At 38.1% G+C, this 21,794-nt stretch overlaps 1 protein-coding gene across 6 annotated transcripts in view; it reads left to right on the top strand.

Annotated features, from left to right (window-relative positions):
* Window positions 1–493: 493 nt before the first annotated feature.
* Window positions 494–21,794, top strand: part of RFC1 (replication factor C subunit 1) — a 33,182-nt gene continuing 11,881 nt past the window's right edge. The window contains exons 1-11 of one of the 6 annotated variants that reach the window (XM_079306116.1): window positions 916–932; window positions 4,304–4,373; window positions 5,079–5,207; window positions 6,174–6,249; window positions 7,356–7,430; window positions 16,660–16,892; window positions 17,587–17,661; window positions 19,433–19,510; window positions 19,838–19,922; window positions 20,026–20,258; window positions 21,305–21,412. In XM_079306116.1, the coding sequence (XP_079162242.1) occupies window positions 4,338–4,373; window positions 5,079–5,207; window positions 6,174–6,249; window positions 7,356–7,430; window positions 16,660–16,892; window positions 17,587–17,661; window positions 19,433–19,510; window positions 19,838–19,922; window positions 20,026–20,258; window positions 21,305–21,412 (1,128 nt within the window). In that variant the 5' untranslated portion in view covers window positions 916–932; window positions 4,304–4,337. Of the gene's footprint in view, window positions 894–914; window positions 933–2,104; window positions 2,129–4,252; window positions 4,374–5,078; window positions 5,208–6,173; window positions 6,250–7,355; window positions 7,476–16,659; window positions 16,893–17,586; window positions 17,662–19,432; window positions 19,511–19,837; window positions 19,923–20,025; window positions 20,259–21,304; window positions 21,413–21,794 lie in introns of those variants that run through there. The other 5 variants (XM_079306118.1, XM_079306115.1, XM_079306117.1 and 2 more) reach the window with 5 other exon arrangements.

Genomic DNA, 21,794 nt, shown 5'->3' with positions numbered 1-21,794 from the left:
TGGTTGTTTTTGTTAGATAAAGGATGTCCTGAAATCACTGGCAGTATTTTTAACATCACAAATTCAGCTTGTCTTCCTTATTCTTCTCCAAGTCCAACAATAATTAGCAAACAGTAGGTTGACAGAATCTAAACATCAGACAATATTTGAGTGGAGTCGTTTTCATCTGCCTTGACCAAGTTTATTCCCTTCCAGCGTTCAGCAAGTGTGTTCAGTGGAAGAAAATATAGATTTCATTAGAAATTAATTAGAAAATTAAGCAGTCAGTAGCAGAAGACATAGCGTTTATTAATTCCCTGGTTTCTCTTGGACTCCTAAGCTCCGAGCTCTGCCCAGCCGTAGCGCAGGGGAGAAGACACCATTAGAGGAGCGAGAGCTCCGGCAGCCACATGGTTACCACCGAGAAACGCCTCGGTGCCGCGCTGGCCCGGGCCGGGCTGCCCGCCTGCTCTGGGTGCTGTATTTGCCTCAGTGCCCGATAGAGAGACGGGACTCATGGAGTGCAGGCGCTGCCGTCCTGCCTGTCTGCACCCAGCAGAGCAGCTGCCGGCCCGCCCGCTCTGCCGGCGCTGCCCGAGCCCGCGCGGCTCCGCTCGGAGCTGCTGCAGCTGCAGCGCTGCGGGTCCCGCCGGGGCAGCGCCCGCGGCAGCGGTTCAACCCCCGCCGCACGCAGGGGCCGCGGCCCCGCACACCACGGGCACGGGGCCCACGGGCACGGGCCGGCAGCCTCGGCCATGGCCCCGGCCCCGGTGCGGGGCACGCCCCGGCCGCCCCACAGCCCCGCCCGTCGCGGCCGTGACGGCAGCGCGGCGCGCCGGGCCGCGGGAGTTGGCGCGAAGGCGGGAGCATGGAGCCGGGAGCGTCCCGCTAGGCACAGGGACCGCGCCGCCGCCGCCGCCGCCGCCGCCGCCGCCGCCGCCGCCGCCGCCATGGTGAGGGCTCCCCGCCGGGCCGGGGGCGCGGGGCGGGGGCGGCGCGCAGGGTCCCGCGGGCCGGGGGCGGTGAGGGGCCGCGGGCCGGTGCGGGCTGAGCGAGCCCCGCGCAGGGCCCGGGCCGAGGCCGCCCCGCCGCGCTCCCGCCCGCAGGGCCCGGGCTGCCCACGCGTGCCAGGAGCACGAACCGTGCCCGAGGAAATGCCCTTGCCCGGACGGGGGATGCGGCCGAACCTCTCGGCCTCCCTTCCCGCCGAAAGCGGGTGGGGAGGAGGGCGCGGACCGTGAGCTCGTCCGGGGAAGGAATGCGCAATTACAGAAGGAGCAAACCTTCTGCAGACGGGGTGTGCCGGAATGTTATCTCTTCCATTAATTGCAGCAGGAGCACACGAGGCGTTCCTGAGGCCGAGCTGGAGGGTGCACAATATTTGCAGAAGAACAATTCGATGGGGGAAAAATGAGCTTGAAAGTCTGGAAGTAGACAGTTGTTCATAGATAGCGATGCAACCCTCTGTAGGATGTAAAAATATTTTAAATATAAACATATACGTGTTCCTGTGCTTTCCAAAGTGCTGCTCACCTATGCAGTCACCATAAGAAGAAATCCCCTTTTCATTTCTGGCACAGATAAGTTTGCTTTTATTCAGATGGAGTCCCTGTGCACATCTCTTACTGGCTTAACTACAGACGTCATATTGCAAGTTAAGGTGCAACTTTAGTTTTGGACTCTCCAAAGAGTTTAGGCTTGTTTATAGCATCCACCTGGTGCTCTGCAATGATGGGTGATACAATCTGAGTCCTCTGCTGTACTGACAGAGGTCTGCCAGCACCAAGATTCCTGGCGCTATTAAACTGGGATATTTCCATGGTTTAGGCTGGCTGATGACTTCAGATTTTTGTAGGAGGACAAATCTGCTTCTCGTGTCCCTGCTAACACCTTTTTCGAAAATTAATCTTTTTTAAAGGCTTGCTTCCTCCTTTCCCACTTTTCCCAAGCAAAGGTATTCTCTCTCTTTGTGATTCTTCTGAATGTCACCTATCTCTCAGTGTGTGGCCCTGTCTAGAAGGGATGAAGACAGCCATCCTTTTGGGGAGCATAGAAATTGCCTCATCCCATTCCTTTTTGAGTGCTGAAGTGGCTGCTCAACCATCTCTGCTGCAGGTGTGGAAATAGAGGCAGAAGCACAATGATGTTGGTAATGGTGCAGCCTGTTCTGCTTGTGCAGCAACAGCATTATTGCAAGTAGCATCACACCATTGCAAACTTTTCTCGTGTAGTTCCAAGTATAAGTAGCTTCATTCTGCAGCATCTTCTCAGCTGTGCTGAACTGATGTGAGCAGAGTTACACAACAGACTGATTTGTATTAGATGGGATTTATTTTTTCACTCAGATTAGTGGCCATGACCCAGTTCCCAAGCAGTGAGCTGCTGTGGTACACCTGAGGAGATGAATGCCCAGGAGTAGGGGTTTCCTGAGTTTCTTCTTGCTGAGAGGGACACTCCTGCCTGGAGCTGGTACATCAGCTGTGAAACACTTAGAACTGTGATACTGCATGGAAAACTGCTGCAGGTACCACTATCAGTAACTCTTTGTTAAGTGTAGTTAGCCAAGCAGTTCACTGAAGTGAAAGCATAAATCTGATTTTAGTTAGTGCAGTTGTTCTGGGAATGCCAAGTGTCAGAGCTGATATATGAGCAAACAGAAGTAGGCAGACTGGAAATAGGGTTATTTTGATATGAGCTCTCATTGAGACACACAGAGTACCTGAAGTAAGGTGCATTACTACAGTCCCTGAGCTAGGTTGGCAAAGTTCAGTTTTGTACTTTATATTTTGAGGTGCAGACTGGATTATATGATGTTACTTTGAAAAATATTTTGCCTTACTGAACACTAGTCTTGCAAAAACACTCTTGGAGTTACCAGACTTTGTACTACCTGACAAATGGGTTTCAGTTTCTGTTTATGTTACTCTCCCCAGTAAAACAGACACACAAATCTTTAAAGAGAAAACTTGCAGCCTGGCATATTAATTGCTGTGGTCTTCTGTTAGTGTTAGGTGGAGGATTTGAAGCAGCATCAGAACAGGCAAGAACTAGATGGCACAACCATACAACTGCAAGATAGCTGAGCAGGAAGCAGCTTTTTAGACCTTTCAGATGCTATGCATTAATTACCCCTCTAACTGAGAGTGATCAGACATTCATAGTTACAGCTCCTGTCTAGGTGGAACTACTCAGATTTATTCCTTGTTGGTGCTGCTGCTGAAGCAGCTCTTGAGACCCACACCAAAACAGCCTGACCTATTTTAATTTTAGCCTTTTGGCAAGGGAACAGCCGTGCTGGTGAGTATCTCCAGGATACACAGGGCACATTGCTGTGGTTTTTGGGGGTGTGTCCTGGAAGGAAACTTGGCAGTTCCAGCCTTTCCTCGTCGGAATGAGCATAGATAGAAGCTGAACGTGCAGTTTTCCACCTAGTGGTCCTATATATGTATGGATGGCATAACATTCCAATAGGAAGTCAGAGTATTTTAGATAGATAAGCCTAGGATGGAGGAAAGTGGGATCCTGTCTGGGATCTAAGCTTGTATGATAGATACTTATGTGGCTTGATTTCTGCAATTAGTTATGCAATGAATTAATTTATCTGGCATGCCTTTATAAAAAGTCTGAAATACCTGTTTCATGATTTCTGGATAAAAGCTTCACTGAAAGGTAACTTTATTGTTGCCCTGAGGCATACTTTTCTCCCAAGCAATTCTCTATTCACTGTTACGATAGCAAGGTTTTTTTCCTTTTCCTCCAAGGAGCAGGATAACTGAAGAAGATGGGTGATTTTATAGTGGAATATTGAAGAATATAGACCTGCATTTATATTGTAGGAATATATGTGAAATAGTAGAGTGTTGAAAATCTGAGCTTCAAGGCATAGATACCATGGATGGAAAAGTGTGAAGTCACATTGAAGAGGAATGATTTTCAATCTACCACTTGCTGAATCCATATTAATATATGCAGTTACAACACAAAGAACCTCAATTTTTACAGGAAACAACATTTCCAATTTTAGAAAATTGTTTTAAGTGCACTAAATGAACCTATATCCCATCTTTTGTTTATGTTTTCAAATTATATGTTCCATTGATTTGAAGCCCTAAATCCAAACTGACAGGAGTTGACTGTTAGAAAAAGATCCTCAAAGACTCTTTATTATCTGTCAGACTTGATGGCAGGTTTGTAAGAGTGTGCTGCTTTGCTTGTGGTTCCCTGTAATAACAAAGAAGTGCCAGCTGAGCTCCGTGGTAGGGAATAGCTCTCAGCTGTGTCCAGTGGAGTCCTGAGCCCCATCCTTTACCTGCTGTCAATTTAGGTTTAGGCCACAGGAGGCACTTTCTTTCCTTGAAATGGCTGCTAACCCTGAAGGTAGTGAGACTAACCAGGTACCAGTTTTCTCAATTTCTTTTAATAAAACTGGATTGCTACATTTTTAAGAGTAGTCAGACGTGATATTGTGTGTGCAGTAGTGATTCTCTAAAATTTAAGCTCCACCTGCTGATTTTACATGCTTTGAAAGCTTGTTATGGCTTTTTTGTGGTCAGGTGCTAAAATAAGGTAACAAAATAGATCTTGGTGTTATTTTTCTTTGTTTGAATTTTATAAGTTTCTTTCTGGCTAGTTTGTTAGTGAGGTGTAAGTTATGAGAAGGTGGAGAATGCAATATGTGCCATTACTTGACTGTTTCAAGCTCCTGGTCCTTTTCTTTCTTTCTACATGGCACACTACTTCATAGCTGTCTTAATCATTTTACTGTAGAAATACTTTGGTTTAGGTTTGCTATAATTAATCAGAAAAAAAATTCTAATTATACATCTGTCTTAAGTCACTATTTCATTGCTGCTGGAAGTTTTGTATTGCAGGATGTGTTGGTGAGGATGCACCAACTAAGGAAGTATTATTTTTTTTTTCATGATTCAAAGACTTGAGTCAGGTGGTATGCATGTCTGAGTAGCTACTTTTAACTAGCTGGTCTTTATTCTCTGAACTGTAAACAAAATTTCAAAATCAGAAAGTGTAGTGGAGCTGCTTCTCAGTATTAAGAACTGTCTGTATTTAAAAGTTTATAAATCTCTTTTCCCTTTTATTAGGATATCCGGAAATTCTTTGGTGTTGTGCCTCCTGGAAAGCGACAAGGATGTGAGACTGTGAAAAAGAATGAAAAAATTAAAAATGGTGAAGGACCCTCAAGTGGGAAGAAAAGAGAGAAGGGGACGAAGGTTAGTTTTTGCTTTTTATATTTATGAAGTACTTGGTTTCCCTGATGCTGAATTGTTTGTGTATGTAGCATTTTTTAAAGTCATGGTTCTTCTCATATGCTAAAATAATAGACTATATATATAGTTGTTTATAGTTGTTTTTATAGGCATGGGAGGAAACTGCCACTTAAAATTAACTTCTAGCAGTACAACTTTGTAAGTGGTGAAGAAAACTGCTAATTTAAAAAATTTGGTTTGCAGGACAAAGGTAGGTAGAAGTTGTTACAGCTTACTGGTAGAGTAAGAACAGTCTGATGTATTTGAAGTTACTCTGACTATTTGCCACAGTTCTGTAAGTAGGTTTGCTAATGTAATTTTTAGTCTAATAAACCCAAGGTTTGTGTCCAGCAGATGTAGACATATCATAAAGGTGTCATGCTTACAAATGAGGTAAAAGTCTGTGGTGTAGTGCCTGCTGACCTGTTTTTTTAACACCTGTGCAGGAAACATGAACATTGTGTTTTTTGGGATCACTTCTCTAAACCTGCTGCAGAGACCAAATTCTTTAAAATGGCAGATAAAAACTAGTTTGGGTTCTGGTTTCAGACTACTTTATGTGTTAATCATCTGAGATGTATAGAAAAGAAAGCACTGGCTAAAGCTAGTTTTAAGGTCACTTAAAGAGTGGAAGAATTTCTAATAGGATGGAATGTTTAAAGTGAAACATTAAAGTGAAACAGTTTAGAAGATGCTACTTAAATAAGTATTCTGACTATGTGATTTAAATGTGAAAATTTTTCCTTATTTTCTGTGTGCTACATCTTTCCTCCTCCCATGCAGAAGTTAGCACAAGACCATTTGTAAATTTAAATTTATTTGGAAAATAAATAATTTCTGTTAGAATTTGTTTGAAATTCTCAAATATATGACTGACTAAAAGCTGAGAGGATCTGTTTAATGGTTGAACTAATGGACTGTTACACTTAGGTGAATAATTCACCCAGTGAAGATGATTCCAAACAAAAGCGGACAAAAAAGAAGAGAAGAATAATCTATGATTCAGGTAGTGTTCACAGTTGTTTCTGAATATTCCTTTGTATTTTTTATATCAGCATGCACAGTTGATTAGGTAAATTGTACATCTGAAAGTTTTTGAGTTTTATAAACAGTTCCTGTTCAGCAGTGAGGAATAGTAGTAGTACAAAATTAATATATTGCTGCTACCTTTAAAGTACTGATATTGTTTGGAGATTTGGCAAGTTATAACCCTTTAATAGTTGGAGAGAAAAAGAAAAATAGTGCTCTAAGCTCTTCAAGAAGGAAAACTCGGTAGTTTTCTGGTGGTATTGTTGATAATGGTTTTGTTTTGTGCAGGGTGCCAGTACTCAAGTCAATTGACTATAACCATTCTTTTATTTAGATACAATTACAATTTATTTGTGTTTGTCATGGAAAGAAATAGACTGAAAGTTAGCCCTAATACTTTTCAGTTGTCTCTGCTTCCTCAGTTTCTTCTGTTTGTTCATGTGGGATCTATAATCCACAGTAGTGTAAATCTGTCATCTTGACAGCTTTTGGGATATGGAGGAGGGTTGGTGATGTGAGTGGCAATTCTCCAGTGTTCTCCTGAAAAATCAGAGTACCACCCCTTTTAATTTTTTTTTTTTTTTTTTTTTTGCCTACTGTTAATTTTGGAATATGTTTCCACCAATTGGAACAAGTTGGCATAATATAATATTTTTTGTGAGTTTGATGTTGGGGTTTTTTGTGAGTGTTTTTAAAATTTTTTTGTTTTCTTGTTTTGTTTTCTTGGAGATGTTTGGTTTTTTTGAAGTAAATTGCTGTGGTATTTTTGAAGGTTGCATTCTTTTTCAGAAAAGTTGTTGTACAGATATAGCAGTTACTGAAAAAAAACCCCAAAGTATTTATTGCTATGTAAACAAAAAACACTGTCAAGTCTGAATTCTGACCAAATTTTTATTTAGTCATTTATATGGTGGATGAAAAGGGAAGCTGTGCTCTGACCTTCCTTCCATATGGTGGGAATGTGGAGTCTTTTTCTCACTCAGCTGAATATATATGAACACATGTTAACTGTTATGTGATCTGTTACTTAAAGCCTATGTGTATGTGGAGGAAATCTACATTTATGTTGTGGTCAAAACACAGATTCAGAAGAGGAGTTGCAGTCAGTGAAAAAATCCAAGAAGTCACCTGAGAAAAAAGCAGCTACTTCAAAACTTGGTAAAGTTCTAAAGCAGGATCCTGTTGTTTATATTTCAGAGACAGGTAATGGAAGCAATATATCATTATATGTTCACCTTTAGTGGGGTGGGTTTTGTTACAGTGGGATGGATTGTTTGACTCAAATGTGACCATAAAACCCAATATTGAGGAAGACAAATTATGTTCTCCTTAAACAAGCTAACCAAAAACACTTCAGAAGTTTAGCCTCAGGTACTGTAAAGTCAGGAGCAGGGTGAAAACTGAGGTGATGTTAAGTAGTGGCTTAGGTTGATTTAAATAGGCATATAGTTTAATGAGGTAATGCTTCCTTGCTTAGGAGAATTCTGTAGACTTAGGGGGGAGGAAGTTAAGGAAGTACCTTTAATATAGTTTAGCTGCTCACTAGCATACTTTGAAATGACTGGTGGCTGCAGGTTTGATAACAGGGGTTTTTATTTTACCTGGTATATAACCTTCCATGTCTGATCTCTGCATAATATGTTGTTGACTAAAACGTTCTTGGGTTTTGTCTTTGACTTCTCAACACAAACATTTATTTTGTCAATTGCTGCAGTGGTTGTCTGTACTTCTACACCCAATCTGAGTTGGGCTGGAGCTGTAATTTCTGCCTTCTGTATTTGTTCCTGAAGTAGAGTTCTTTACTAGCCACAGTACTTCCTGAAGAAAGTGTGATTGAATTAATAGACTTGAATCCAAATCTGTCTTGGTAAAACATGGTTTTTAAGTAATAGAATTTCTGTAATCCCTCTTTGAGTTTTATTATACTTATTTTGGAAGCGTGGACACTGTCCCTAGATATGGTAGGGTTTTTTTGGTAAGTTTATTGCTGAACATAAACATTACCTCCTTATAACAATACCATGCATTTTTAAAAACCAAAAGGGAAGAGGGATTGTTTGCTGCCATATTGCATTAAAGAGTGGCTCAGCTGGTTTTTTTTTTTTTGCTATGCCTTTCTTCCTCCTTGGGGTGTTTTCTGTCTCTGAGATACATTGTGCTTATATTCGTTGTAGTAGGTAGTTGACCTGGCACACTGCTGTACCACATCAACTATTCAAATGTTATTTTCCAAAATAACATGAAGATTTTATTTGTCTTATTTATCCTTTTACTCAAAGCTTTCTTTCCTTTGACAGTTTTTCCCATAATTCTTTTCTAATTAAAAGGATCTTTAAAAGCATTTATCCCAGAGTAGGTAAATGATCAGATTCCTGGGGAATAAACAGCATATATTTAGGTTTGTTACGCAATTCCAAGTGGTGTAATCAGGTTTTTCTGCATAGGGATACCATGGGAACACTAGTCAAGGTTATTAGTGAAATCCCTGAAAACCATGGGCTCAAGGTTACTCTTATCAAAAGAGGCTTAAGTACACACAGGTTTGATTTAACAGTGTATTTTAAAACAATGCCTTTATAACCTTGAAACATAATGCTTGAATTTTGTTTACATTTAATTTCTATAAGTTGTTTCTTCAGCTTGATGGAACTGTCAGGCTAAGTGCATTTAAGTGGTGTCGATACAGCAGTTGGCTCAAGATAAATATGTTTTACAAGAGTGGGAGTGTAGCCACACAGGTAGAAAAGGTTCTAACAGAATTTGTAGACATTTGTCTTTTTGTTGTTTTAACTGTTATGGATCTGGAACCTTCAATCCAGAATATACTGCTTGGACTCACTCAGACGTCAAGATCTCATTCTAAAATCCTCTGTCCATGGCAGTGTTTGAAAGAGCCTTTTGGCATCAAGAAGGCAGTAGAAGTTTGGTGGTTAATTGCCTCAACCTGTTTTTCAATTTAATTTAAAACTTTCTTCCTCTTGTTGCTTCAATTTCTTTTCAGCTGATCTATATATTTATGCAAAATACAGCTTTCTCCAAAAGTATTTGGGGAAATTAGCCTTTTGTTTGTATAAGAGTAGACCGATTGGATTATTGTGTTGCTTTGTTTCTTATTGGCTTGTCAACAAGTTAATTTTTTAAAAGGCAAAAGAGCAAAGCAAGAATAGTTGCTCTTTGTTTTTATTGATACATTTAATTTTAGTGAATATTTAGTTTAATGACTGCCAGAGGTAAAACTAAGTTCTTCTGCACAGTAACAAGGGGAAAAAACCGAGCCTTTTTTTATTGGTAGCACAGTCTTAGGGGGATTGGGAAAAATCCAAATGTTCATTGTACTTGTTAAAATAGTACTTAATACTTGCACTGTTTAATGAAGTATGGAACCTTGAACTTTGTAGAGGACCTGTTAGTGTGGTTTATTGAACCTCATCTGGTTTCATCACAGGTAGTTATTTAGCAAGAGTTTTGACCTCGCTTGAAGTGAATACTTAATCTTTCATATACATTGTGTAGAGGTAATCATGTATACATAGCAATTGCCTTGATTGCTTGAATATTTTTAAAAATAGGAGAGCCTTATTGTAGTGGTAGGCTGAATTATTTGTAAAGGTAGAAAACCTGACATGATAGGAACTGAGGAGGTCTGCAACCTGCAACTGGAAAACTGTTCTTTACGGCTTAGAAGACAGGACAAACAGACTAGCTTGGTGATTATAGATTATTTTAATATAGAGAATATTGAGGCAACAAACAACAAAACAAACCCAAACAACCTCAGACAAAAAATTAAGTGCTAATACTAGTGGGCAAAAAAATAGACCCCGCATCCAAGCACAGGTTCAAATGATCAGCAGGTTGTCAGTGAATAAAGAATAAGCATGTCTTTCACTGAAATATTTAATGGGGAAATAAAATATTGTCATTGGCATTTCCTGGGCAATACTTGTGTTCTACATCCTTATGGAAATGAATTTTTTAAGAAAGTGTTCTACGTAAGTGAAAATATGAGGAGGAGATAAATAGTATTCTGGGTACCAGCTTCGCTCTGAAGTGTTTCGTGAAAGGTCATTTGAGAAGGTGTGGTTGAACCTTAAGGGAGTTTTGAAATGCATTTGAGGAATGAGAGTGGGTTCTGGCAGAAGTCCTCTGAAGAAGCAGAGATGGGTGTTGTAGAGGAGAATGTAAAAGTTATTGAGTTATTGAGACTGTTTAAAATTGATTTGGTTGTTTGGGAATACCAGCAGTACAACATAAGGGTCATGTAATGGTAAATGTGGTCTTGTACTCAAACTCTTAAGAGTTGAGAGGAGTGTTGTATGAACATAGTGTATGATAGTAATTAATTCCCTGAACAGGAGAGTAAGTGTAAGCCAGAGGTGTGGATGAAGTAAAATATAATCTTATTCTTATAGAAGTGATCTTTTTTTCTTTCTACAGAAACTAGTATAACAGCAATATTGATAAGTAAATGTAATTCTGACTAAAAAAGCGAATTCATTTATTGGAAGACATTAGAATTACTTGTCAGCCTGTATTTTAGACATGGCAGGACATGAAATAAAATTAATATTAGTTTAGTCCCTGTAGCAGCTCTTCAAGATGTAGCTGTGTTAGCTCAAGATGTTCCTGCTTTCCTCTGCTTGTTCCTATTCTCTGTACTAGAGACCTTTTTTCTCCCTTTCAGATCTCCTTATTGAACTGCCATAGTAACTGGTGTTAATGTTATTAATCTGCTGGATTAGTTGAAAATGTAAAAAGAGGATTTGTGTTTGGATTTTTTTTTTCTACTCTGATTTTGTTTAAAAACAAAACCAAATTGAGCAAATTTGATTTGCTCTGAAAACAGAGCACTGTGTCCTGAGAGGCTCAGTAAGCTGAGCTGCCTGAGCTGTAGCTGGAAAAAAATTAGCACAATAATACTTGCCTGGATTGCTTGAAATTACTTTTTTCCTGTTTTGTAATTATTCACGTAGTGTTACTGATTATTCCAGTCATGCAGGTAACTTTAGGGAATTAAACTAGAACTTGAAATTTCATTGCATGGTGGGATTCAGATCAGCTTCTGTGAACCACTGTTGTAGAAAAGTAACCTGCTCAAGCGAGTAAAACTTTCAGTAATAATAAACTGGAATGAGTTAATGGACTGATCCCTTCTAATTGCTTGCTGAGGTAATACACACAGCTGTTTCTATGCCAAGTGCAAGCATTTCATTTGGAAGGAGTTGCTATAATTGATGGGTTTGCAGATTAGCATAATTTACTTTGGTTTAAATATATTCACCTTCTTACATATTTTAATGATCCCAAAACTGAACATACAGACTTTACTGACAATTTTATTTGGCACCTATTGGACAAAGGATATCAAAGGCTGTGTAGTTGGACACTCAAGTGTCTAACTCAGGTACTTAACTTGCATTTCAGTCTTCTATCCCTAAAGCTTTTTTATCCCAAAATGAAAAATAAAGCAGAGGCAACTTTAAGATTTACCTTTTATAACTGAAAAATCCAAAGGTCAATTAGTTTCAGGGGTGTAAAGGTGAGATTATTCAGGTAAGCTTTATATTTTTAACAGCACGGACGCTTGACATGTCCACATAGGCCAAGTGCTAACTAACAATTGTGGTTTAAAGTGCATGTTTGTAGTACATCTAAAATTAGTTAACTTTTTGAGCAATAGCATCAAAAATCTAAAATGACATAATGGCATAATATATAAATTTTTAAATGTAGCTTGCAATTACTAGCTTTTTTTTAAATTAGGAGAAAGAAAAATACACTTTGATCACACATAGCATCTGTTCTTTGGAAGGAGTTCCAGGAGTTGAGTTGAAATAGTCTTGCTGGCTTTTTTGAGATGTGGTTATCATAACGGTAATCTTCTTAAAGAGTTACTTAGGCAAAAGAGGAGTAGAAAATCCTGCCAAGGGTTGGGAATGTTGAGTACTGACCTATGTGTAGGTAAAGTAAATACAGTCAATAACAGGACTGTAAGCAAACCTTATTTTCTGCACCCTCAGTTTAGCTTAGGCAGCAATACCTGTTGCTGGAGATGGCAGGTTCTGTAGGATAGGAAATGTTTTAAGTACTTGTGCAGAAGAGGTGTCATTGAAACTGAGAAATGTCCAGAGTTATTACTTTTTGCAAGTAATGTAGATTTAATGATTTTAGGATGTAGTCCTTTAGCTCCATACAGAAATTCTTACGTAGTAGTCTACAAATGCCATTTAACATACATTTTAATAAATACAAGTTATTTATAATCTGTAGATGCCGTGCCTGTATTTGGTGTTGGTTTTGTGACATCATAGTAAGAGGCTGTCCCTGCCTCAAATATTTTGTATCCTAAATAGAATAGGAACCAGGGAATTATATTCTTTAGTGATGACCAACTCAGCAGTACAGAAATAATAAATTAATAAAATACATTGTTCTGAAGGCCATCTGAGGATCTGTCCTGTGCTGCTTTGTTGCCATTGTCCCTGCCTACAATAGATTGGTTCCTTTTTAGATTGGCTGAGGTAATTCCTGTACTCAAGCTTTTAAAAGGATCTGAAGTTATGTTTAAAACAGCTTAGATAATTTTCATCAGCCTCAGGGAAAACTGCAGGTGTTGTTCAGTAATCAACAAGTGAAACTCTTTCTCAAAAGAATGAGGATAGGAAGGAGGAAGAGGAATAACAGAGTTACAAGTGACCTGCTGGCATTGGTTTGTTAACATAATTGTGCTGCTGCTGGAACAGCATATAAAATGAAAGCCAGCTGTGCTTTAACGTCATGGAATAGCTCTTAAAACCCCCAGGATGATAGTTGTTTGTTGCTAGGGAAGTTTGTCCTCCTACATTGCCTGGCATAATAGATCCCTGCTTCATGTGAAGTGTTGGCATACAAAATAATTAAGAGCAATCTCCTGATTGTCACTGCCTGTGTGTTACATTGATCACATAATTAGCTTTCCCTTTGTCACATACACTTGATTTCCAGAAGCCTCAACTAGAATATATGATCTTTACTTGTGTTTGTAGTTCTGAGCTGATCCTGGAAAAAAGAAAGAAGTGTATCTTCAGGATATTTTTTCATTGTGTAGCACATAAAAATGGGTCAATGTAAGCAGGAAATACTGTTCTTGGAATAGTCATGTTCTGCTATAGAAAGGTTTTACAGTAGAAAAGTCACCTAGTTGATGATGAGATTGATTCCTAGTTCTTGGTGAAGTTCATCCCCCTATGTAAGGCTATCTCAAGGTTTGCCCAGCACAAGAATGCAGTTAATCTACAATTTTTACAAGTTAAAACCCACGTTTTCACTTATATTTTCCACAAATTATTGACTTGCTTGTATGAATAAGAGTACATATTTTTCCTTTTACAGGCCACGTGTTGAGAAACATTGTCCTGATTAGTGCAGCAGCAGTAATGTGACTCTTGGCATTTTCAGAGCTGCAAATAAAGTTGCCTTCATGCTTGTAAGGAGAATGGAAGTGTGCAGCTGATTAGTTTTGCTGTTCACTTCTGTGGCAGTAAGTGTGTGGGAGCAGTTTGTTTCCAGGAAAAGAGTTAAGGTTTTGCTGAAAAAGTTGGTGTTTATCAGTACTTGAAGTAAGGGGAGTGCCTGGAGATCAGGTGAATTTGTGATGTATTTATGAATTTCCTGTGCCTGGGATGAAACTGTAGCCGGAGTGTCAGTCCCCTAAAACCTCTTTTGAAACCCTTCTAGTAGAATCAGCCTGGTTTTGTTTTCCAATGACAACTTCCATGTTCTCATTCTCCCTTTATTTACATTTATCAGTGACTGTTCATAAGTGATCTCTTGTCTGTCTTTAGCCACTGCTTGCAGTCAATAAATGCTTCTAATCTTGTCATTTCTTGGAACAACAGAATTAAAGCCAAGTTCTAGCTATTGATAATGTGTAGTACTGGCTTCATAAATGACTTGAGTCCATATATTTTTAAATTAAAATCCAATTGTGTTTACTCTACTTTTTGCTTAAGAGAAAGCAATATCCTGTTGGGTTTTATTGCTATTTATGGTTATAAGTGAATAATGAAAAAAATCAATATTACATACAGATCTTCTGATAACAGTAATGATAAGTAAAAATTCTTGTTTAGCATTGAGCAGTCCTTAGTTTAAGAAAAACTTGGAGCAGGGGGGCAGAATATGATTTGTATAATCTTAAGGCAAATAATTATAATTACATCTATGTTGGCTGCTCATTTACAGTAACAGAATATTTTACTCCTGCAGATATTGCTTTTTTGTTAAACCAAAAAATTTGAAAGAATCAAAAATATTTTTGAAATTGTTTGAGATTAGCAATCTCCTATTCAGAGTTGAAACTATTGTAAATTAGGAGCATCTAGTGTCCAAATCTCCCTGATAATTCATAGTGAGTTAGATTGAGCTAATGGCAGAAGGACATTTACTGCTGCACTGGGAAAATAAATTGTGTTGAGAATACATGAAGCTAAAAGCTTTACTAACTCTTGCTGCTGTTAGCTGAGGGCCTGGGATTGAATTTTCTTTTCCATATATTGCTTTGTGAATTGAGTTGGCTGAAATGCTACCTTCTCTGGGATAAATTTTTATCTTCAGGCATTCTCTATTTAACTGCTGAACCAATTTACACCCTTACAGATGCATCTTTGTGTTAGGTTTTTCCCTTTCTGAACTTTCTCTCCCAGCAATAGGTGGAATCCTGCTTGGTTCTCATTATGTTCTGCCTAGTAAGTGCTCAGTAGCAGCAGGTTCTGGCTGATGCTTAAAACACTAAAACACTGCCATCTGTTGAGAGCAGGTAAAACAAAAAATAATTGTTTCCCTCTATCTTTGTCTCCTATTTTTGTAGTATTCTAGACAACAGATATATACCATCTTCTAAACATAGGGAAGTGGTAAGAAGACAAATTTTTGTATGAAAAGAAATACGGGGACTTAAATTAGGGGTTGCTGGAAAATGAACATGTTTTTGTGATGATGCTGTCAATTTAAGTTCTGTTAAAAACAGATGTTTAGAGCAATCTGTGTTTATGATATGTTGAGGTGAGTGTCTAAACCAGTTCTATTTTGAGAAAAGTAAAGCTAGACTTCAGTTAGAGGCATGCAAATAAAACTGCCTTTGTTTCTGTTCCTCTCCTATCTTTCCGCTGCTTTTTTAGTGTGTCTGATGTTAATTTTGGGGATTTTCTCTCAGTCTATTTGCTCACTTTGAGTTTGTAGAAGAATTCACAAAGATGGTGCATTTATCACAAGTCTGAAGTTTGTCCACAGCGTTTGTCTAGTGTCTACCGTGCTGTTGTATTAATCACATGGCAGTGGTACATGTGGGATTTTGTATGCCTCAGTGAGAGGATTTCATTTGTATAGCTGTCAGTAAGGCTTCACAATATGACATAAAACTCTTTGAAAAGTCCTTGGTATTAATTTTTTTGTTGGTTGACTAGATTTAGAGTTTGAGTTCAGAATGAATAAATGGCCATCAAACCCTCTGTCTTTTTCATTACTGGGCAGACCATGTCCTGGTTATTAGAGAAGAGTCTGAAAATGAGAGATTAAAATTTTGTTTGGTGGTCTGGGAGCTAATTCTTAGTAAGACTGTATGCCACTTTTCCTCCTCCTTTAAACTGAAAAATACATTTTGTCTTGCTGACTTCCTCCGATTTCTGTGTTTTGTGAAACTGTTGCATTTCTTTTAGTTAGTTTTGATTGTACTGGATGGGGAGTGTGCTTAATGCAGAGATAGAGAGAGCTCATAGAATCTTTAAGAGGGAAAAAGTGAAAAATGGCAAAACTATGAGAAATACTTCAAAAATAATTAGGAAACTTACTGAGAATATTTTTTTTTTTTAAAGAAAATGTTCTGATATTTTTCCTTGGTCTGTAACATAAGATGGAGAGATTAAGAAAACATGTCTAAAAAGCCTATATTAGCTCCTTTGTTGATTAAAACTATAAAGTAATAAAGTAAATGTGCCTTTGTGCTTCATATAAAATATGAAGAATTGTGCTGTTCCACTTGACATTCATTAATTAAGGAGAGAGTTCAAATTTCTGTCTAGATCTTCTGTTTATTGTTTTCCCCATTTAAGAAGAGAAGGCATTCCTTGTGAACTTGTGTAATTGAGAGGTAACGTATGAGCACAAATAACAAAATTTGTGTTGTTATTTCTGTACTGAATCTGCTCAGACTTGAGTTATGCTATTGAAGCTGTTAAATACTACATGCTGTGCAACTTGGCCTTTTTTCCAAAAAAACTTCTGAATGCCTGTAACGGTTTTTTTTTAGGAGCTGAGTTGATGTAATGTGCCAAAATAGTTCTCTTGGCAATTCTGTTATTAGAACTTGAGTTATGTGTACCAAAATTAATGGAATTCTCTTTGTGTTTAGATGAAGATGATGATTTTGCCAGTGAAACAATTTCCCTGAAACTGAAGGAGAATGGGACATCAACGGTTGGCTGTCCAGGAGCAAATACTTTTAAAAAAGAAGCAGTGAAGCCACAAGCTAAAATCAAACCCCTCTCTCCAGTGAAACAGACTCCCACCTCTGCACTTGATTTTTTTGGGACAAAGAGTGTGCAACGCTCAGAAAAGAAACTGGTGGCAAGTAAAAGGAAAGAGGTGAGTACTGATGATGTTCCTTTAGGCTGCCTGTGTGTCTGATGGCAGCTCAAGGCAAACAGTTTGACTGCTGCTCCTACCTTGTGTTACTTAGTAATGATCACTCACATAGAAGTTGAGCTCTGGTGGTCCATGTATGGACATCAAGTCCTCAAATACAAGTTTGGAGTAGCATTTCCATATTTGATAAGATAGCACAAAGTGAGTGTTTTCTTATTGCCCCTTCTCAAGTGACTTTCCTTGAAATCCATTAAGTTTTCTGAGGTTAATGAGTGGAAGGGAAATCTTATATTTGAGTGTGGATGGCAGTCAGGAGAGGGAGGGATAAGGTTGCTTTTCCAAGCTTTATGGCACACATACTCATGGAATAACAAAGCACAAGTAAAGTATAAAACTTCCCAGTCTAGTTATTCATGTATTTTTCAAGTAGGCCAACTGTGATAGCTTCAGAGATGAAGAGTTGAGATAATTATGTTATAGCATGGTCTTGTTTTGAATAATAAAATCCCTTGAAAATTGCATTGTTTAATAGTGTTTAGGATAGAGGGCTAGAAATTAATGCAGCATATCTCGTTCACAGTCCTTTTCTAGAAGCATACAGAATCTATATGTATAGGATTTATACATATTCAATTATTATAATTGACACAGTAATGGGGCAGCTGAATGGTTGGTCTTTTTTTCTTTAATATAGCCTTCACAGAGCAGAGACAACACACTAGATGATGAGGCCATTGCTAGGCAACTGCAGCTTGAAGAAGATTCAGAGGTAAAAACTCTACAAATTTTATGCTTTATATCAAGAGCAGTTTGTTTAACTTAAAATAGTTTATCCTTAAGAAATTAGAGATGGGTTTTCCAGGTATGCTATAACTACGTGTAATAAAATTCATCAGTGTGTGCAAGCCTGGTCACACAGTTATTTTTATAGGCATTATTTCAGTTATGGAAAAAGAGTGTATCACTTAATCAATTTTCCCTCTATGCAAACTTTATCTGTCTATGCTGCTGATGTGCTTCTAATACTCCTGCCTTTTACACAGAATTCACTTTCTGCTTCCTCATCTTTTGGTGATGTTTTGATGGTGTTATTTTATTTTTTTTTCATTCTCTGGAGTGAAAAAATTAAAAGTTGTTGCCATCCATGATTTGTTTTACTTGTCTTCTGAATTTTCTTATAATTGAAAAAAATGTGAATGACCCTTACATGTCTTAAGCTTTCCTATTTGAATCAGTACTGATATGAGAGGAAGGCACACTTACACATACTTACTTGCTTTTGGGAAGATTTGATTTCCCACATATATTTGTAATATTGAATATTGTTTGAAATAAGTAGATTGTACAGTCAAATCTGCATCTCTGAAGGTAAGGATGAGAGTAAATGAATCCAGCTTTACTCTACTAGAAAGTTAACCTGTCAGGAGAAATAAGATGATGTATTTCATTTCAACTGTTCTTATCTGTAAGTCAGAGTTTGTGTGCATCGAAGTACTTTCTATCAGGTGTATCCCTGCCTCAGTCTGCTTTGCATTTGGTGGTCACTGCCCTTTCCCTTTCTCACTGAACACAGGGAGGGTGGATTTCACTGTTATGGACACATGCAAACAATGGCTGTGGCATACTGGTTTCATAAAGTCATCTCTTGGGATCTTAAACCATCTTAAATCTTGGATTGCAATTATGAAAGTAATTTTGTTGTTCACTTGTTGAGACAATGGTCAATATTTATTGGCAATAATGAACACTGTTCATGAATAGAAATGGTTTTCCCCAAGACACCATATTGGACAGGAAAGGTAACTGAAGGATATCACTGGAGATGTCAGTTTTATGTTGTTAAGTGGAATAAAAATGAAACCAAACTGACTTTGGTGGGTTTTTTTTACAACTGATAAGTAACTTTCACAGATGTTGTGCACTATTTTTTTTACTGATTTTTCTATTAGGGAAAATCAGTTGTAGGAGTATAAATAAAAGAAAGTTGAAGGGTATTTGATTCCCTACAGTAAATAGAACTGACACTTAACAACAGGGCAAGGGGCAGTTGTTAAATTCTCCGAAACAGACTGAATTTTTATTTATATATATATCTAATGTTGCTAGTAGTAATTGAGAATAGAACAGTCATTCTGGAGATATAATTTTAATAGGCATTGTTACTACTTATCTTTTGGGACTGCTTCTGATAAAGCTAACAGGTTGCATCTTGTTGCAGGTTGTTTGTTACAAGGTGCTGCCTACAAAGTTTGATTACCTTAAAGAAAAAGGTACACAACAATAGGAAATACGAACAAAAACCTCATTTGAACACAGCTTATAATAATATTTCTAGTGCAACAAATCCATTTTTCTCATTAGATTTAACTAGTCTTGCTTTCTGGGGGAAACAGGTAATTCTTCAGTGCCATTTCCAGAAATTTATTTGCCTCTGGTAGGACACCCTTTTTCTAGCTATGTACTTGGTTAGAGTTTTTAAAAAATATACTAGAGTTAGAATTTATTTGGCCTAAAAATCTTTTTAAAAATGTTTATTTCAGCTGGAGAGACAGTTGCATGAAGATGAAGAATTTGCTAGAACTCTGGCCATGTTGGATGAAACACCACAGAAGAAAAAGGTTGAATTCTTTTTAAACTTAAGCTTTTAGGAATTGCACTGCTGGGAGTGTTCTCATTTAGACACCTTTGTTTCAAGACTTCCATACAAATGGAATAAAAACAGCAGGAAAGTGTTTTCATGGAAATAGCATACTCGCTTTTTATACTTCCCTCCTGGCTTTTCCTTGCTTAGTAAAGGGTGTCCTGCCTAATCAGACAGTGTGTGCTGGATGCCTCTGTTGAGATGCTATTTTAAGTTCTAGTCATAATTAAGTGAAGTCTGTTTCTGTGTGTCAGTGGTAGCTTGGGCCACACTTCCCTGACTTTGGCATTGTGTGTTTACTTAGGCTCGGAAAGACACAGGGGAGCAAACAGTACTGAGCCTCAACAACAGCCCTAACACAACAGCAGGATATGAGCACTCAGAAAGAGGTAGGACACAGTAACTGAAAAGCATTGCACTAATTTATAATGTTATTATAATGTAATGATACATTTTTATATATGAGCTCCTCTCCCTCTACCTCCTTTTAAGTGAAAGCAGCAGACTCAGCTGGTGCAGCCAATAATTACTCTGGTAAGCCACAAGCAAAATCTGAGCAGTTGAAAGGTTCCCATGTGTCCCCACAAACATCTGATGGTAAAAAAGAAGAGATTGCTGAAAAGGAAAGAGGTGCCCAGAATTCGCTATCAAGAGGAAAAGCAGCTTCAGGGAAAGAGGAGAAGACAACACCAAAGAAGGAGAAAGTTTCTCCCAAGAAGACTGAGGTAGGAGCTATCAAAATTATTTTAGATGCCTTGGTGGAATTTGCAGGAAAATAGTTTTCATTTATTGTCAGTGTTACTGTTGTAACTTGATACTTTGAATCTCCTGGGCAGCTTTTAAGGATTTGAATTCTGGTAAGACTGTAAGTTCCTTCCTTACAGCCATTGTAAAACCATGTGGAAAAAATTATCTGGCAAAGTGTAAATTGAACAGGTGAAGGACCTGAACTTCTCTGATGGCCATTAAAATGTGCAGGTACACTGTAAAATCAGTTCTGTTCTTTCTCTTGTTTAAACTTCCATGGAAAACAGAATGCAGGAGTTCTGATACTTGCTTAGTGAGTAAAGACTGACTGATGTGGTGACCTTGAGGATCTGTTCTGTGGTTAGAACGATAGGTGGCATTGTTTAGAGATTTATATTTCTCTCCCCTAGTCTTCTATTTTTTCTTATTGTTGATACACTATGTAGGAATAGAATTCAGAGGTTTTAATCTGTATTTGTTGAACACTGGCAGTTATTGGCAACTTTTTAATCATACAGTACAAAGTACCCAATTTTGACAATTGAATAACAGCTGTAATTAGAAGGGAGAGCCTGCACCTCCTTTTGAGGTGAGGTTTTAACAGTTTTTTACTGATTAAGAAGCTTAAGTGTCTCTTAAAGTCTACTTCATAGGGTTTCTACTTTTATGTAAGTGTAGATTACAAATGAAATAGGATGTGAATTTAAAGTGACAATTCATTAGTTAAGTGAGCATGTAGATGTGCAATAGACAAATCTACAGAAACCTGACAATAAACAATGGGTATATATTTTTTAAATTCTCGCATTTTAAAAATATTTTTAAAGGAACAAGAAAAAACACCTCAAGACAAGCACCAAAAGCAGAGCAGGCTTCAGTATTGCATGTTAATAGATTAAAAACAAATATTAGAACTTGTTTTTCCTTTGGTGCATGGAAATGTCTTAAACTGTGAAGCTTGGGTTTATTTTGCTGTTTTTATATATGCAATATACATATTATTTTTTTCCCTCTCCTGACCCAGTCTATAAGTCCTGAGGACTCTGAAAAGAAGCGAAACAATTACCAAGCTTACCGAAGCTTCCTGAATCGTGAGGGTCCAAAAGCACTGGGCTCCAAAGAGATACCTCAGGTAACTTTGGCTACAGGTTTCTATATATGAAGTGGAGTGTTTGGTGGACCTACTGCTGTAAGTGATTTAATAGGTAGCAACTTAACTGTTTAAAGACTGGTAGTTTTTTCCCAGTAGGAGGAATCTATTAGAAAAACCTAAATTGTAATGCCAAGCAGTGACTAAATGTAAGGAAGTTTATAAAAGAATTTGTACTCAGAACTTGGTTTAGGAAGTCATGATGATGAAAAATAGTTACTGGTCTTAAAGCTGAAGATTGCTGTCACTCATTTGACAGACATGCCGTGGTTGGAACACAGAGTGCTACAAGTATGGTCACGTAAACAAAGTGTGAAGTTTTGTTGTAGCTTTTCCCGTTTGAACTTTCAGAACTATTGCCTAG

Source organism: Erithacus rubecula (assembly GCF_903797595.1).
Source record: "Erithacus rubecula genome assembly, chromosome: 5".
Classification (NCBI taxonomy): Eukaryota; Metazoa; Chordata; class Aves; order Passeriformes; family Muscicapidae; genus Erithacus; species Erithacus rubecula.
The sequence above is the reverse complement of the archived record's forward strand: the minus strand, read 5'-3'. Positions and strand labels throughout refer to the sequence as shown.